At 36.3% G+C, this 19123-nt stretch overlaps 1 protein-coding gene across 7 annotated transcripts in view; it reads right to left on the bottom strand.

The window, feature by feature from the left end:
• The window catches only part of CLOCK (clock circadian regulator), a 67800-nt gene that overhangs the window by 20944 nt on the left and 27733 nt on the right, over positions 1–19123 (bottom strand). For 5 of the 7 annotated variants that reach the window (XM_040595858.1, XM_040595832.1, XM_040595826.1 and 2 more), the window contains 9 exons: positions 17637–17751; positions 14922–15012; positions 13149–13208; positions 12587–12735; positions 8260–8351; positions 6766–6855; positions 4567–4687; positions 3084–3197; positions 375–493 (listed from right to left, as the gene is read on the bottom strand). In XM_040595858.1, the coding sequence (XP_040451792.1) occupies positions 375–493; positions 3084–3197; positions 4567–4687; positions 6766–6855; positions 8260–8351; positions 12587–12735; positions 13149–13208; positions 14922–14968 (792 nt within the window). In that variant the 5' untranslated portion in view covers positions 14969–15012; positions 17637–17751. Of the gene's footprint in view, positions 1–374; positions 494–3083; positions 3198–4566; positions 4688–6765; positions 6856–8259; positions 8352–12586; positions 12736–13148; positions 13209–14921; positions 15013–17636; positions 17752–19123 lie in introns of those variants that run through there. The other 2 variants (XM_040595866.1, XM_040595875.1) reach the window with 2 other exon arrangements.

Raw genomic sequence — 19123 nt, forward strand, 5'->3', positions numbered from 1 at the left:
AAAATTCACATCCAAATTTCAACTGAAATATTAATTTCTCCATGTAATCTCACTGCTATCTTTGTTTATGTTAAACTTGCTAATTTATATTCCTATGGACTTCTAAATTTATTTCTTGCATATTACTATTTTATGTAATTATTTAGAAATTGTATTCACCATAACTTCATTTGATGCTGTGCATAACATTTAGCCTTTTGCATAATGTTTAACCTATCTATGTGTGAAGAAAAAAAAACACTTTCAGTTTCATGTAATAAAATCCTTTATGGTTTTCATTAATAATATTTGAAATGTGCGCATTCTCTCTGAAGCTTTCCTGTTCAGAGTCCATGTAAAAATGATACAAAAGTGGTTTCATTTGTGCATAATACCTTGATAAATTGAGGTGTAGCTAATCTAACTGTGGCTACAAAGCAAACTTTGTCTTCGTATGAAGGTCGGTGAGATCGCTGAATAGTTCCTTCAAAACCATTGTGCGCTGAGTTGGGAACTGAGGGAAGATAGAGGAGAGGAGGTCAACACACTACAATATAAGCGTGGAGGAATACGGCAATAAGATCACAAGACAAATGGCCAAATATTTATCTAATGCGCTTTGTTTATAACAACATGCATTAAGAAAAATGCTACATATACACAAATACGCACAGGAATAGTAGCTGTAGAGTAGTAATGGGTACACAACCATCAGGTAACTTTCTCAAGGAATGAAAATTACAGTTAATATGATATTACCTGACAGAGCACTTCTAAGAAAATAATAGCAATTCTAATCCTTCTTGGTAACTACTGAAAATGACTGGAATATACTTGCTTCAAAAATATCTTGTAAAACTTCTCTTTTTATCAGGTTTTGCTAACTTTTTCTTTTAGATTTTGAGGTAACTATTTTTTTCTAGGCTTCCATCACATTCAAATGACACAAGCTGAAGACACACTAAGTAACAACTATCAAAGGCATAATTATGTAATACATATGTGAACAAATCAGGACACTGAGCTGAGAACAAACAGATTCCACGTACCGAATCACAGAGGTGGATGGAATCACAAGGGGGCAAAGGATGGACTAGACCTCAAAACAGATTAACCTTACCTTTCACTTCCAGCAGATATCAATTTAGTTTATCTTTACTAAGCTCTAGAGATGGTGACTGCCAACTGCTGTCAAGCCCTTCCAAGCCTAACTGGTTCAAGTTCAACTCCAGATGAGAACTTCTACTGAAGTTTCTTCATGCAATTTAAACTTACAGCTCCTTGCTCTTTCCATCAGAAAGAGAACAAGTAAATTCCTTCCTCTTTATCTTATCCCTTCTCCTTTGGTCTTCAGAATTTATCTTGCCTTGTAAGTTAAGATTTTTAAATTTCTGATTGCTTTCACTGCTCTACTCTGAACTCCCTTCAACTGCTTTACTTCCAACAAGTAAGTGTCAAAAACTGGATGAGGACATACAGGTGCTAAGAATTGCAGTGGGATTATTTCATATGGTTCAGACTATCCTTTAAAAGGGCCTTTTGGCATTTCACAACTTGGTGGTTGGTCATGGTGATTTGGTCATGTTCAGTTTACATTCCCCAGTTAATTCCTTTTTCTAAAGGACTGGTATCTAGCTGACTGTAACCTTTTGTCCTGGTCATATAGTTTGTTATTCCTACATGGAGTAACTTGCATTTGATTACTTAGTCAATTTGTCTGCGTTTTTTCTCAAAAAATAATTTATTTTCTAAACTTGGGGCTGAATTCTTATCTTGTTTTTAGTGTTTTTGCATCATTTCATGACTGCAAACTATGTTAATGAAAATACTGTTTAAATCCAGACGTTCATTAAAACTCCATTTTGACAATGAACACTGGTAACCTTTCCAACCAGTTTCTGCAGCTACTCTCCAGCAATTTCAATTAACATGTGAACCCCTTACGTGTTTGCAAGAACAGATTATGGTAACTGCCTAAAGCATATTAAAAAATCTGTCATTTATTTGTGCTTTGTCCTCTTATCCACAGTGTGTTACTCTTTGGCAGAGGTAACTGACTTGATTTGCTGCTATCTCTACCTGAAAAATCCACAATGGTTGCTATTCAGTTCCTTGCTGGCCTTCCTGAAGTTCACGTGTAGTTTAATTATTTGTTCTAGAGAATTTCCCAATATTGAAATGCAATTGATAGGTCTGCAGTTTCCCAAACCCTCCTCTTTCCAAGACTAGCACCATATTTGGCCTTTTCAGGCCTGTTTCTTTTCTTTCCTATAATATTACATACCCGTATTTGGCACTAAGACTCAATCTCTCCCCGTTTTGTGAGAAAAATACTGACACCACATAAAACCCCTACAGGTTTATTTACAAGATACTGTTTTTGATAACATTTTGAGGGTTGATCTTTATGAAGATATGCTACTGACCACGTCGCACAAGCCGTTTGTCTGGCTGACCAAATGCCTCTCAAGTAAACAGGCTTCACAGGCTGGCCAAACAGATTGGAGACGTAGTACAGAGAAATAATACGAGTATATAACTAATAAAAATAACTTCAATGGAAGGGAGAAGGAACTCAGTGCAGAAAACTGTACTGGCCCATCCACTTATCTGAGTGGTAACTCCTGTTGGTGAAAGCACAGAATTGAAAGGGGGGAAAACTACATTTTACTTCCCAGCTCACTGCATAATGAGAACTGCAGGTACTCAGTACCACTGATCTTCAAGTTACTTGGTCACCTGCTTAAGTAAGTATGGATTATGCTTCAATACATATGCTAAATCCAGGCTTTTTACTTTAAAGTCTTTGCTTAAATTTCTCTTACATTCTTGTAAAAATATTTTACAAGATACTAGTTTTCTTTAATTGAAAGCATTAACCATAATTACTACATTTCACATTCAAACACACAGACCTGCAACACCTGATAGGCAGCTTTTCTTTTTTTTCACTAAACCAATGAAGAAGTGATATAACTCTGCTTCAAAATCTTCTTTTGAAAGACTGATTTTAGTTCATCATTAAGGTTTGCACAATGGTCCCAAGCCTGTTTAGTTCTGAAGCTGCCTAGGTGTTCCACGCTAACATTACTGAAATTACTTACCGTTATTCAAACACTTGAAATTTCCTATAAATTTTACATATTCATACGTAGGTTGCTCTTTTGGATCTACTGTTCCTCGCAGCATATGGCAACAGAATTCTAGTTGATTTTTTGCTGAGAAAAGAATAAACAAATTAATAGGTTATACGCTTGATGAAATGCACAGACAACATGAAATGAAAAGCAGGAATAATTAAGCTGCACACTTATCGAGATACAGTAAGTGTTGTGATTACAAATGACTACAGCCTCTGCTTTTAACCACCGTGATATTAACTAACCTAAAGAAAAGAACTCCTTTAGAATTTGTGCATGAAGGGTCTGAATGGTAGTGACAGAAACCCCCGAAAAACTAGAGCTATTTTAAAGCAGCAGCTGCCCTGAACTTGTTTACTAAAGCGTGCACTTCCAAAACTCATTAGGCTGCTATGTTTTTATTCTTGCCAACTGCTACAACTGTCTAAATAGAAGCTATATAAACAAGATGAAACTTTCTTATACATGGGAAAGTCACAGAGTGAAATGCAATGGAATGCTGAAAATTCTACTCTTCAGCAGGGGGGAAACAACAAAAAGCACTTCTGTTCTTCAAGGCTCACCCTTTTTCTGTTTAGAAGAAAAAGAACTGATCATGTTATCACACTGCAGATTATTTTTAATATAACCACTGTAATGGTTTTATCTGGATTAGAGTTAATTTTATTCATAGCAGCTCATATGTTGCTGTGGTTTGGGTTTGTGACTAAACCAGCATTGATAACAGGGATGTTTTAGCTATTGCTGAGCAGTGCTTACCCAGTGCAAAGGCCTATTCTGCTTCGCACACTGCCCTGCCAGCGAGCAGGCTGGGGGTGCACAAGAAGCTGGGAGGGGACACGGCCAGGACAGTTGACCTAAGGCAGGGGTCCTCAAACTACGGCCCGCGGGCCAGATACAGCCCCCCAGGGCCCTCAATCCGGCCCTCGGTATTTAAAGACCCCCCCCGCCCCCCCCACCGGGGGCTGGGGGGGGGAACCAAGCAGCCGCAGATGGCTGCCTGCCACTGCATCCGCGCGCCGGCCCCCTGGTTAAAACGTTTGAGGACCCCTGGCCTAAGGGATATCCCATACCATATACGACACTGTGCTCAGCAATAAAAGTTGGGGAAAGGAGGAGGAAGGGGGAAGAAAAGGAGGAGGAAGCGGGGAGACATTTCTGCTTACAGCATTTGTCTTCCCAAGTAACCATTACACACGATGGAGTCCTGCCTTCCTGGAAATGGCTTTTAAACACCTGCCTGCTGATAGGAAGTAGCAAATTAATTCCTTATTTCACTTTGCTTGCGTACATGGCTTTTGTTTTACCTGTTAAGCCATCTTTATCTCAACCCACAAGTTCTGTCACTTTTACCCTTCTGACTGTTTCCCCATCCCACTAGGGAGAGCGAGTGAGTGGCTGTGGGGTCTGAGCTGCCTACACAGGTTAAACTGCAGTAACTACTTACATTTTAAGTATTCTGGTGTCAATGAACCACTTTCCAGCAGATGAGAAGACAGTATTTTATAAATTTCTGAATGTTCCCCCTCTGGGATAAAATTAAATACACTCTGATCCACAAGATCAGACTGAAAGAAAAAGATTTCATAAGCATTAAACTAGTGCAAGATGTATAATGTCACAAAGCCTACTATTTAAATGCAAAACAATTCCACAATTCAGAAGAACATTACTGACTCAACAAAGCCACCTGCTGGAATACACATGAATATTCTGCATGAAAAAAATCTCACTTTTATGTCTTAATTTTGGCACTGCAAAACCTTTAATGAAAAACACTAAATGAAAAGCAGATAAAAATACATATTGAAGTACAATGGAGCCTTGTATTAACTTCCCTGGGATGCAAAAATTCCATGTAAAGAAGCATTTTAATTAGAAATTATAGGGAGTTGTTTTAGGGCACTGTAACCTGTCAGTGGCATCCTCTACACTGAAATAATTTCTTGGAACAAAAGACAGACCCTCCCTACATCATATAGGTTATCATGTTACCAATAATTATATCCAATTGCAATTGATTTTATAAATACAATTGCTGGCTTTGGCTGGGGTAATTTTCTTCATAGTAGATAGTATGGTGCTGTTTTGGATTTGTGCTGAAAAGTATTGATAATACAGGAATGTTTTAGTTACTGCAGAGCGATGCTTACACAGAGCCAATGGCTTTTCTGCTCCTCACACAACCCCACCAGCGAGCAGGCTGGGGGTGCACAAGAAGTTGGGAGGGGACACAGCCAGGACAGCTGACCCCAGCTGACCGAAGGGATATTCCAAACCATAAGGCGTCATGCTCAGCATACAAAGCTGGGGGAAGAAGGAGGAAGGGGGAGATGTTTGGATTGATGCCGCTTGTCTTCCCAAGTAACTGTTAGGCATTATGGAGCCCTGCCTTCCTGGAGGTGGCTGAACACCGGGCTGCTGATGGGCAGTGGTGAATGAATTCCTTGTTTTGCTTTGCTTCTGTGCATGACTTTTGCTTTTATCTCAACCCAGGAGTTTTTCTTACTTTTCAAATTTTCTCCCCCATCCCTTCAGGTGGGAGTGAGCAAGCAAGCACTGGTGCAGTGCTTAGTTGCCGGCTGGGGTCAACCCACAACATTATTTCATAATTAGTTCCACAACTATGTACGCAAAACTGGGAACAACAGAGATGAATGCAATAAAATTGAACAATGGAACAACTAATCATGTGCACAAATGCATTTGATTAAGTATTCAGAAAACAGTGATCACAGAATGTATGGTTGCAACATATAAATCACACCTAAAAGCAAAGTACAAATGTGCCTCCGAGAACTTGATAAATTCGACTTTTTTTAAAAAAACTAACCATAATTACCGGTACATTTTTCAAAATTTGCAGGCTGATACCATGCATACCTTAGGGGTATTCATGTTCTGCAGAATCATTTTTTAAATACGCCACTCCAAGTTTAACAAAATACTCAGCATGTAAATAACTCAGATATTTACAAAAACACAGCAAGGCACCTATCCTTTTAACAGTCATTTGTCCTTCTCTTCTGGAAAAGAACTCACTGTTTCACTCATCAATTGTTTGCGTTTTGAGTACTAATCTGCTTCATTTCAGAACAACATTATTCAAAGGTAACTTTAAAAACTACAATGTTAAATTTACCAGTGAGCAATGCCACTAAGATTAAAGATGAGTGAATGTGATATAACCCAAAGTATGTATCTAGCTTAAAAAGCAGAACCGGCAGCAATGCATGTCTTACGAGTTCTTTGGCAAGAAAGGAGTAAAAAAGTAGTTTAAAAAAATTCCAAGGATATCACTTTTTAGCAATAACCCTCTGACTCACGTAGAGGCTGTGATAGGTGTGAACTCTAAAGGGTGTCCTGCTGTCAACTGTTATTTCAGTTATGTTAAAGAGAAACTGATGCTAGTCTGGCACTTCATAATCCTGCCTAACATAGTGCTGACTGTATTCTGTATTTCCAAAGTAAATGTTTAATATAGGAGACAGACCAGTAGAAAGCTGTGCTGAAGAAAAGGCAAAAGCATTACAACAAAGCATACATATCCTCTATAATGCCAAAAAGGCTAACGGTTCATTAGTACCCATAGCAGAACACCATCCACAGACAAACTGATACATTATAGAAAGCAATTTGTACTTACTGGCAAATGTTCAAGTAAGGGAGTTACACTTTCAGACACATATATTATATTTCCATCTGTCATAATTGCTAAAAAAAAACCATCAAGAGCCTGAAATTAAACATAATAGGCAGTTAAATAAAAAGAAACAGAGCATATTAAAAATGTTAAGCTATATTCAACATGGAGAACAATTTACATCAATTTTAGTTTACTATAAAAATAAGAATGCCTTTCATTACTACTTCTTAGTCTGCTTTTACACTATAAACTTTATAATTCCCATGCTGTTCTGTTCTTAAATAATCTATGGTTTCAGAAGCAAGCCTGTATACAGCTAGCCACTGTTTCCCCACTCCCACTATGCCTGCATGTTATCTTCAACTCCATCATCACTTCAAACATCACAAAACTCAGAAAAATGAGCCAGAGAAAAAAAGCAAAAAAGGTGGAAGTTTAAAATCTCAGTCTTCCCAATCTCAAAAGAAACTTATAGCAACAATTTATTGAGACTTGAAAATTGTGCGATACAGCTCTGCCTGCCTCATCTTCTGCTTACCACAAACTTATTCCCACTGAACATAACAACCTACCTTGTAGCTGAACGCTACCAAACATAAAAGCATGACAGAACTGTATTTCTAAATAGGAAATTTTAAAGCTCACATCTTTGAAAACATTTCTTGTATCATACAGTTCTAGCTTTACAGACACTAGTTGTGAACACGTATTTTGTAAGAGGACTTAGGAAATGCCAAAAACAGCTAAAAAAACCCCTTGAAAAACAGAAGCAACTTACTAACTCGTTGGAAAAAAATTATGCAAATTCATCACAGAGAATTATTGGAAAAAATAAGTACAGAAAATCAGAACTTTTTGCTTTTTAAATCTGCCTCAAACAAAAGCTTTAACTAAAGAATAAAAATAGAAAGTGCTTGTTCATTTAGTTTAATAATTTAACTATTACTAAAAATTGTTTCACTATCAAGATACAAATGACTTATCCTTATTTCCAAGGAAATGATAGGTTATACTGGAAGTTTATTTGTAGTAGCAATCCAACTATTCATGTAATCATCTTTAGCAAAGTAATGTTCACACACCATTTTTGGAAAGTGCAAAAAGCAAAGAAATTAAACACTTTATTGCTTACAAGTTACGTGGATGTGTTGAGCCTTTTTTTATGGTTAAGTTTTTTATTTATGCATAACAATTCTTTATCTAACTAGCACCCTCCTTAAGATGATAATTTAAAATATCCACTTTGACAGTAAGTATGTTCATTTGTGGACTTGCTTTGTTATAATGTTTTATGTAATCGAAAATGCAGTTAGAAGAAAAATTGTTTTGCATTACAATGCATGCATTAGGAATTTTGACTTAATTTTAATAAAAACATACAGTTACAATTGAAATAAGAAAATAAAAAGTTATACCATCAAACTGAAAAATTTCATCAAGGAATGGCTCTCTGTAAGGAAATACTCTACTCCCAGAAAAACAGGAATAATATACCTCTAACATTAACTGTGTGAACTCTTCATTACTAAGGAATGTCGGCTTCCAGTCCTGTCGAATTTCACTGGCATCTGACTGTGCAGTAATTTCTACAATGTAACATAAATACAATATAAGGGTTCACACTCCCAAAAGCCATTATTGTCCCACTAAGCTACATACACACAGTAGGAAATGGCAGAAGGTTCTCCAGTCTCCTCTGTTGTTAATGCATTACATATAGATGTTCCTTAAAAGAAAAGTCTTCTCCTCTATGTCATAACCAGATTTGTCTTCTCTTTCCTTCTACCAGTTTGTGCTACAGTCCTGCCAAATTTCAAGGTAATGCTGAAGTTTATGACAGTAAGTAATGGATTTTGACAATGGAAAAAATACTCTTTCCTCTGAGACCATAATAAAATGTATCATTGAGTGTTGTTTTCAAAGATTTAGAAAGCCAAAATTCCTGATCAGTTTAGAACATTAAAATGCCTAATCTTCAAGTATCTTGGCCAATCCTGGTCATTCTAACCTTTTCACTAAAAGTTGTTGCTGTCCTTTCTCTTCTTCCCACTCTTTTCTGTAAAGACATAAGGCTACATTACAAAAAGAGTAGTTTCAACAAAGACTGTTAAGAGCTGTGTAACAGACTCTACTGCAGAATTACAGTCCGATTCATACACAGAGATGAATTTTGAACAGAGATTACTGTAGGACTTAAGAGAAATATATAGATTAACATGCCATACATAGGTAAGAGAAATAACAGCTGCTAAATAAATAAAAAATAGTAATAAAAAAATCCCAGGTTCTGAAAGCTGGTGCATCCTTATCAACTGATAACTGAAACAAGAAGCAAAACCACGTAGTATTTGCAGTTTTGATGAGTAACAACCACATTACAGAAGTGCTGGTTGTAAGAACAACCTTGAACAAGTAATCATGAATAAAGCATTCAGGCAAATCGAAAGAACCAAACCATGTCTTTAAGGTTTATGATTTCTAAAGGACAAGTCTGTACAAAGCTGTAAGCTAGTTTGTTAGTTCAGATGGCTCAAAGAATACAGAAAACCTGCAACTGAGTGAAATATGCAAAGGGCTGGAACAGTCCAGAATTTTGGTTCCCAGACTGAAGGAGGAAAACTACAAAAAAGCTTTAGACTTAAATAAAAGTAAGTAAACCAGCAGCAACTTCATGCAAGAAACTGGCAAGAAGTGGAAAGCTGCAAGAACAGGGGAAAAGAAATATCAACAAATAAGATGGACCAGAACTTTGAATGATCAGATCTCACAAAAAACATAAATCGATCAGGCTTTTGCTATTTATTTTGAAATGGCATCACAAAGTGGGCTGGAGAATAAGGACAGCCTAAGTATTACACCAAATTTAACTTGTCAGTCAGAATAAATACTGAATGCTGAGGGGCAAGTCAAAGGACACAGAAATGAAAAGATCTGCCACCAAAGCAGAGGCAAAATTCAAGGAACTTAATGCACTTGGTCCACAGGAAACAGATAATCTCCACTTCAAAACTGGAAAAGTTTGATTCACTGGCTCATTCTGGTCCATATAACCATCCTACTTCAAAATTAAAGAAAAAGTCAGTCTGGCTTCCGCAGTCGAAGGAATTTATACTAAATAAAAGCTTAAGTTCATGCCTTTAACAAACCATTCTGAATTATCTTACCACACGTACAGGTGTCCTTTTACATTTCCGGTAATTAGAACAAGTATGATATTGAAAACAAAGCCCAAGTAACATAGAAAGAACTTGTTTCACATGTGTAACTTCAGTGAAATGCCTAAAAATTCTGGCAGAAGGTTGCATTCAAAGATAAAGGGCACGGAGGCCACGTTCCTGAGACAGATACCAGACAGAGGATAACAAAACTTGCACATTAAACTCCATCTTCAGATCCAGGATCTGAAGCAACTCTGCATCAGCACTGAGTATCCTCAAAAGAAATTGCCAGCTGGGCCAAGATCTGTAGTATTTATCTGTGGGTTGTATGAGTATCAATCTACTAGTTGTAATTATAAACAGCTGAATTCTTCAGTATTTCATAATTTTCAAAAATTTCTTGTTTAAAAATTCAAAGGAAGATGATAGGCAGCATTAGCCAAGGACAAGCTCTCAGTAATAGAATTTCAGTGCGTTTAGCCTGCTGTTTTTTCCCAATGAGAAACAGAACCCACACTGGCCAATCTGGAGCTGCCACCAGAGTACCAAGTCTGGCCAACATGGAAATGGTCCAGAAAGAACCAGAAGCAATGCTGTTAATCAAAACCTGGTGGCTGAACACAGTAGGATTTTCAACAATAAAGCAGCTAATCAGCACTGAACAATTAATTTACTGCTAGGGTCATTCTGCTTTATTGCAACAGATCCAGGCAGCCCAGGAGGCAAAATATGTTTCTGAACTTTGCCAACATTTTGTCCAAAACACTTTAATGTAAACCAGTGCAGAGCAATGCTAGTAAACACTGGCAGCCAGAGCTTTAGAGTCCTTAACATGATAGGTGCAGTCACACAAAGTCCCACCAGGTGAAGGACAAATGCACCATGACCTAACAGACATCCATCTGCAGAGCTGCTTTTTGCCCCTTTATCCTAAAAAAAAATAAATAATAACAATAATTTTAAAAAATACTCTCAGAAAGCACTTTGAAAAATAAAGTATGACTGACGCTGCTTGCTGACTACGTGTTCTTTCTTCACTCTACATTTTATGATAGGAATCATCAATACATGATAGCATGATTCTGAAACAGAACCAATTTTTACAAAGGCCTTAGAACCCACAGAACTGACTTTTACAGAAAAGGAGCCTGCACACTGCTTTATTTTCTCTTATGAGACAAACGTGTCTCAGAATATTGAAACAGCATAATCAAAATTTAATTGGTAAAAAAAACCCTAATTTATGAGTTCTCACACAAATTACCCCACCTCCCTTTCCATTTTAATTGTTAGGTTTACCCTTTTAATGGCACTATTCGGTACACATCTGGTGCTACTTGAACCATAACACTAATGGAAGAGACATGCTAGGGTATGGAAAAATATTTATCATACCTTAACATACTTTAAATTAGCACACATACTGTTGATAAATACATACCTACTAATCCACTTAATAGATTAACTTATTTTATTTTCTAAACTTATAGCTGCTTCTTTTGTCCCTAGTGCTTTTGAGTTAGTATGGATGCTCAGAAATTACTGGCGGAAATGGGTTAACTAGCAAGAGTTAATTTTCTTGAATTTTTAATCTTGTTTTTAGCATTGTGAGCCACAAGGTGCCATATTAAGAACAAGTGTAGGCACAGAAACAGGGATTTTTTAAAATACATAAATATCAAACAGCCATAAAAAATGTACACTTGGTGGAATAGTTTTTTCATGACAGAACTAATGATCTGTAATGAACTTCAGTGCAACATATCTGGGTGTATCCCAGCACCAGCTGATGCAAACAACCAGAGAAACAAAACATAGGAAGGATATTCAAAGACATTCATCATTTTGACATTTCATATGACAGTTCACAAAACAACACACACACACACTCATCGGTTTATACATCAGTGGATATGTCTTGATATTAGAAAGTTCAGCTAAAAGTATTTATAGATTTTCTGGTGTTTTTTTCTAGCTAATAGGAAAAAATAAGACACCCATGCTGCTTGCTTGTATGCCCACTGCATGCCACCCTCTCTCATCAAACAACCTACCTAGTAATGCTTGCTGGAGACTACAATGCTCTCCCGCCTTATCATCTTTTTTAAAGCAGCCAGTTGTGTAGATACCTGACATGATGAGAGGGAGCATTAAGTTCCCTCAGACTATGTTTTCGAGTGATTTATCTTGCTTTATGTGGACCTTGGAGAGACAAACCAACTGTTCAAACCAGTCTTATCTAAATATCAAAGTCCTTCCAGCAAGTACTTCCACTGAAATGGATCAGCAGTTTTCTTGTGAAGTAAAATTTTGACAATCTGCACCTTATGAAGCAACTAATCCTAAAGGTCTCCATCTGCCCAGAACAAAAAACTTCAAGGTTATTTCAAAAATAAATTATTTGTTTTATGAAACAGACGACTTTGACAACTATGGGACAAACCAAAATTTAGTACTGACTTTTGCAAGATACAAGTCAAATCATAGTTATATCTGTGCTACCTAAATTGTGATATTAAACATCTTTCTTCAGGAGCTATTTACATTTGTTTTACAATTTCCTTAAAGGAGCTGCAAAATTGTTAATGTTTTATGTACTAAGTGAATATCATTTAAAAAAATCAAGAATTTACAAATATTTTTTAATTATTAGAAATAATTACCTTTGTGCTTCCGTAAAAAGTCAATGCTCTTCTGCAGTACAGTGGATTTATCCATCTTCCGAGCATTACCTGGAAGCATGGAACCCAGCTCTTTGATAAGTACATTGAACTGATCTCGACGTTTCTTTTCAGACTTGTTCCTAGACACTCTGAAGAACAGAACAGGAAACATTTTATAACACCTATGAAACTTTCTTACAGTAAGTTGCATACTGCTGCCAGGTTCCTGATGCTAACAGCCCCTTAAGAATTCCTGCTGTGAGGAGTGTCACAAGCACACTTATTCTGTATCTCAGACACCATTTTTGAAGGGTGGCTTCCTCCTTCTCACAGAGCGCTATAGCTAAGTCTTTGGAATAAAGCACTCTTTTACAAAAATACAAATCATTGAACCACAGTTATAAATACACAATATATCTGAAGAATAACAGTAAAAGAAATGCTGTTCAGTAATATGACTATTTATAAAAGAATCACGTTTTTATTGTTTAGAAATCACCCCCATAAGTTGAAGTGTACAAGTACAGGACATTTCTTAGCTTTAAATAACGTAAAAACTTACCTTTTTGCTTTATCTTTGTCATCTTCTTCCACCAGCCCATCAAAAATGCTTCCATCATTTCTGAAAAAAAAAACGAAGAGAAATAAATGTTGAGAGTATAAAATTTCTCTCTTGTGGAGTCCAATCATAATGAAGGGGGTGGGGGGAAGAGCTCATTAATCATCATCTCCATTACATCAAGAAACCAAAGCACTGTTTTACTGTGATGTCTAACAAGGACCATCACCAATAACCTGAAGCCAACTCTGCTGTAAGTTCTCCTTGTAGAACATTTACTAGAAAGAAAGCAAAACCCCTTACGTTTCTGAAACAACTCAAAGGATTTTGAGACTATTTCTAATGAGAACTTACAACCCTATGCAAACACTGAATTGAACACTGTTTCATTTTCCTGTCTCTTCTGGATTATTTGCATTACCTTTCCCTTTTGAGAACATGACAGAGAACATATATAACTTATTTTTACCTACTGAAAACTTCTATTCCAATTATTGGAAGTATTTATAGTAAGAAAGTACATTTTTTCTTAAATACTGTAGTATTAGTAATGGAAGAGGGCTGAGGAATATGCTCATACCTCATCCACATATGTAATTTTATAAATATACAATTAATATCAATAAAACCAGTGATTACTTCATTATATTTGCTTTCTCAACAAGTATCACATAGCTTTTCCTCAACTTGACACCTGTCTGCATACTGCTGAAGAGGTATTAAAATATCAAAATGAGAACGTGTTTTCCTTTGAAGATGGCTCAGTATACTTCATAAAAGCCCTTTATTCCATTTCCTTTTGTTTTAGAAGTCAAGTCAAAACTGTTCCTCTGTTTTCCAAAACTGCTGTATAATGGACATTCACATTTTATTCCTTTAACAACTTCTGTCTGCTTTCAGTCTGTTTTAGTGCTGTTCACATTGATCTCTATGTCCACCTTTTTTTTAATCCTGTTTCCTTCCCTTAAGCCAAGTAACCATATTTCTAAAAAGCTTACCTCATCTCTCTGATTTATAACTGATAAATCATCAATCAATTGTACCTTATGATAAGCAATGATGTTAGCAAGTAATTATTTTGTATGCTACTACATAAAGCTTTTAAAAGGAATTAATATATTCAAAAGGCTGAAGACTCAGTGAAATGCCACAAAACTTCACTAAAAGAACTGACAAGTCAAAGAAGCATTTTAGAAGTTTTACCCTTTACTTTTATTGTTATTTATTTTGATGTGGTTTAACTTTCTATAAATTTGATGCAAGTTTCATTGCCTGAAGTCTCAAAAATGGTAATTCACAGAATATTAAGGACAGATGTTCACCTAAGCTGCTAAGAAAGTCCTGCTCAAGGAACCAAGTAGAAAACGTGTCTCAGCTATTACTTTTCCCTTGAAATAGGTTAGCAGGTCACTTTACTCTCATCTGCTGCATCACTAATTGTTTAAATGTATTTGTTTTCCTTAATCAAATACTGAAGTACTAAAAAAAATAAATCCAAGTAAACATTATAAACCAGCTCAACTTGCACAGATGCTGTTCCATAGCTGAAAATGATATTTTTGAGTATTACAGTACACAAACAAAACTCAGTATTTCCAATACAAAATAACACATCTAACAACTACCAAAGTTAACGTTGTCAAAAATAGCCGAAAATTCACTCCTCTTACTTCTTGCATAAATTTAATATTCTGTGTATGTGAACTATAGAAAGAGACTAGTAAAGAAAGCATTAAACAGTAATTCCTTTAAAACTCTCAGTATTTATTAACATACCTGTCTGCAATGGAGCTCATTTTATGAGTGCTTATGGTAAAAAACATAACATATCACACTTTAGTCTTGTGGTAGACATTTGTACGTTTGCCTATAAGAGAAGAAAAAAATATCAAAACGTGACTCTGGAGGAATAAACAGGTTCTTCATTAGAGCATACTCAAGCTTCCACTTCTCTATAAGCTGCTCTTAATCTTCCACTCTCTTCCAACCTACTGCTCTGCCCTCCTACCTTCTCTAATGCAGTCTCCATTAACGTCATAACCTGGACTTAATATCTCATTTTACATGACAGAGAGTTCAAAAGAACATTGTTTTATTAAATGCCATGATAAATAAGTCTGGACTAAACCAATACAACCCTTTTTCTGACTCTGAATTCAGATTCAGCTTTTCATTTTTATTTTAACTTCTACCTAAAAGGCTCTCGTAAATTTGAAGGTGGAACAGATGTAAAATAGACTTCTCAGTAGTATAACACATTCTATTTAGAAATTTATGCAAACAGAAAGCATTTGGCATATAGTAATTTACAGCTATAATTTATTTCTTACTATATTTTATTCTTGAGCACATTGTTATAACAGACACACAAAACAGTAACAATTAAGATACCTATTAGAACGTGATCTCCTGTGAGAAAGTTATTTAACCTGGCTGTTTCTTAAAGCAGTCACTTACTCATTACAAAGTTTCAGCAGGAAGCTTTTGGTTTTCCAGCTGTACATATTTTGAATAAAGAATGTGCATGATGTATTAATAGTGATAGAAGGAACGTAAAATTAAAAGTAGTATTTAATTCAACAAGTACCTACTTTTAGGTATTCAAAAATTATAAAACTACACAGATTACAGAAAGGCTGAAAGTCAAACATAAACCAATCAAATTCAATCTTTTCCTTTGATATAGAAAAGTCAGTCGTCAGAGGCTGCTCAAATGGAGCATCAAAATTGTAACATTTTCAGTGATTAAGGAACAACTGCATGCAGGAAGAAGTTTTATGAGAGCTGAACTTGCAGGTATTTGGGAATTCTTCTATGTTACAAACTTAATAGTAAAAAGGCATTACATTTATTTCAAAGGAGCTAGGTCAGGGGTCCTCAAACTTTTTAACCAGGGGCCCAGTGTGCGGATGCAGTGGCAGGCAGCCATCTGCGGCTGCTTGGTTCCCCCCCGCAACCCCCGGCAGGGTGGGGGCGGGGGGGGTCTGTAAATACCGGGGGCCGGATTGAGGACCCTGGGGGGGCGTATCCAGCCCGCGGGCCGTAGTTCAAGGACCCCTGAGCTAGGTTTAGTAATTTTAGTGACTAATAGTTTCTGAGAAGGAAGGATTTGTTTCTGAGAGTGCCAAATCCAGTGGAACTTGCAGTGTTAATATGACAAAGAAATATGGCAGCAACTCCATGACCCAGTCTGCAAAGTGTTCCATGAAAAACTTATCCCAGTTTTTAATATATGGGGAAACTGAGGAAGAAAGCTTCTGTTTCAACAAAACTGTCACAGTCTACAACAGCCACATACTATGCAGGTTTGCTTCACGAAACTAGTATTTCTCCCCACAGTTTCATAACTTGAATGTAGCAGGAAAGTAAATGGGAGAGCTGTGCTGCAGCACGATCTTTTTAAAGGTTCATCACAAGTTTTGCGTGCAGTTTTGCCCAAATGCCCATGAGCCCTCTTACCTACCTCTTCATCTCGCCTTTATTCTCCAAAATCTAGTGCTCTGAGAACACACTGGAAGCAAACCATTCCTTTACTTCAATTCTTCAAAATAAGAATTACACTGACCATACTGACAATTTAAATTCCTCAAATTAGTTGGCCAAGTTTTATAAAGTAATGGAGCTGCACTATTTGAAAACCAGCCAGAAATGGCAAGATGTAAGTAAATTATGAAGAAGTGTTTGTTTGGACTTTTCTCAAAAGCACACAACAAACCAGCTGCTCAGCAGTAAAAGCAAACTACCATTGCTGGCATGGAATTAGTTTAAAATCAAGACACCAGCTAGAAACTTGTTTTCATTTAAGCTTACACAGTATGCACTAATACGTGTATGCACTAAAGACACTTTTAGCCCTGTGTTAAATTTTTAAATGTATTTGGTACCTAACATTATAGGGATGAAGAGTAATACAAAAATCTGTAGGAAAAATGATATTTTGTTCTCTTAATCCGCAAAAGAAAAATACATGTACAGCCAAATACAGAAAACTTTCATCTGTGACATAACTGACATCTTCATTATGCAGAATCAGAATTTGAAAGTCAGTATTTTCACTTTAACAAAGCACTCAATTTCTAGAATTCAACAAAACATGCACTTGTTACAGTATACAGACCCTATGTCAGAACTGGCAACCTAGCCTTGCTATCCAAGACAAACAGTTAAAAGAACTGAAAGCCCACAGGAAATGCACTTGTAGTGCATTTATTTCTCACTTTTCAAGGTCTGACCCTTCTGTCTTTGCATCCGAATCTGCAAGACACTGAACATTCTCAGTGCTTAGACAAGCCAATAGGTAAGGCTGCAGAGATAAGGCCAATGAAACCAGTCAAGTTTAAGGCAAACACTACAGAAACCAAGGAGCACACCTATTTCTAAGATTCAAATTCAGTCGCATTCTGGAGATCAAAAGACACTACTTAACATTGCTACTCAGCCCTTCAGTGTTGATAACAGAAAGCCATAGGAATAATAAGAATATAACTTTACCTTTTACACTTTGGGACTTGTTAAAGTGTGAGGTTTAGGAATGAAACCTGGTTCCTCTGAAGAACAATATGGAGTTAGATGTATCCTCTTCTGCAGAAAAGCATTGAATTCTGAACTGTAAAAAAATTAAAAAGGAGTGTTTTAAAATCAATGAGATGTAAAATAATCACTTCTTTTAATAAAAGAGAAGTTGTAATTTCAACAAAAATAATTTATAAATGCAACATTCTGCTTATTAAAAATATCCTGAGTATTTCACTATCTGAATTCACCTCACTTTAAAGCTCTTCTCCTTGATAAGCAGGATATTCTGACACAATTTACTTTCTGCTTTAAACTATCACTTTATGCTTACCTTTAACCTTGATGTCATTCTTAATTTCAAATTCAGTATCACCCACACCATCTATGTCCTTATTTCCACTTGCTACCTTAAAAGTATATCTTTACACCATTATTTTAACACCTTTTCTGCTGAAATTCTTTCTTACTTGGGCCTCTCCTGGCTTTCTGAGTTAAGTCTTCTCTCCAAATCTCCAGAATCGCCACCCTCAAGACTCCAGAATGTGTAGAATGCTGCTGCTTCTACTAGCATGTAGAATGCTGCTGCAACTAGCAAAGTCACCCAGCTGCATTACTGCTACTCTCTCAGACACAGCCATTAACCCCTTCTTTCAAAACCCACTTCATAAACATTTCCAAGAATGTATTCCAAATGAACCTCACAAATCCACCTCTTCCATAAAAAAACTCTGCATGAATATGTGACCACCAATTTCCAGTCTCTTTATACCATTACATTTAATTTATAGTTTCTTCCCTTGAGCCATGCTACTTTCCACATTTTTAAGTTACATGAAATCAGTTTTCTCATCTTTATTGTGCTTCTATCTGCCTTGCTTACGGTTCTTAAAATAAAATGTATTCACTATACAATAATGTACTTGTACCATTTCTGAAAATTTTTATTTTAAAGCATATTAAATTCTAAAAAGGAAGCTGGGATCTAAAAACTAAGCTTATGCTACTCTTAAATTTATTAATGCGCTTAATGGAAAACACCAGAATTGCCTCTTATTTGATTAGAAAAGTTAAGTTTCTCCTTCCCCTGTACCTAACAGAGGCTCTTAAGTGGTTAAAACACAGATGTAAATATTAACATAGGAAGTTAAAGCACAGAACAATCTGCCAACAGGAGAAAAACAATTACAGCATGATTCAATGAAGCCACTTGCTCTTGTCTGGCCAAATAACCTGCTGGCCCATTGACCTACTTTTTTAGGTGCTTACAGCCTCCTCTCCTATTCTGTTTTGTTCCGTTTGACAAGTGCTAACATTAATAGTGACAAAGAGTCCCATGAAGTCTAGGTTAGAGAGTCTGCAACATGAAACCTGTGTTTTTAAACTGCTTGGACTCAAACAACTCTGCCAACTCTCACCCAGCTTCGAACAGAATTCTAATGAGGAAAATTTTAGACCTCATCTCT

The sequence above is a fragment of the Falco naumanni genome, chromosome 1 (genome assembly GCF_017639655.2).
Source record: "Falco naumanni isolate bFalNau1 chromosome 1, bFalNau1.pat, whole genome shotgun sequence".
In the NCBI taxonomy this organism is placed as follows: domain Eukaryota; kingdom Metazoa; phylum Chordata; class Aves; order Falconiformes; family Falconidae; genus Falco; species Falco naumanni.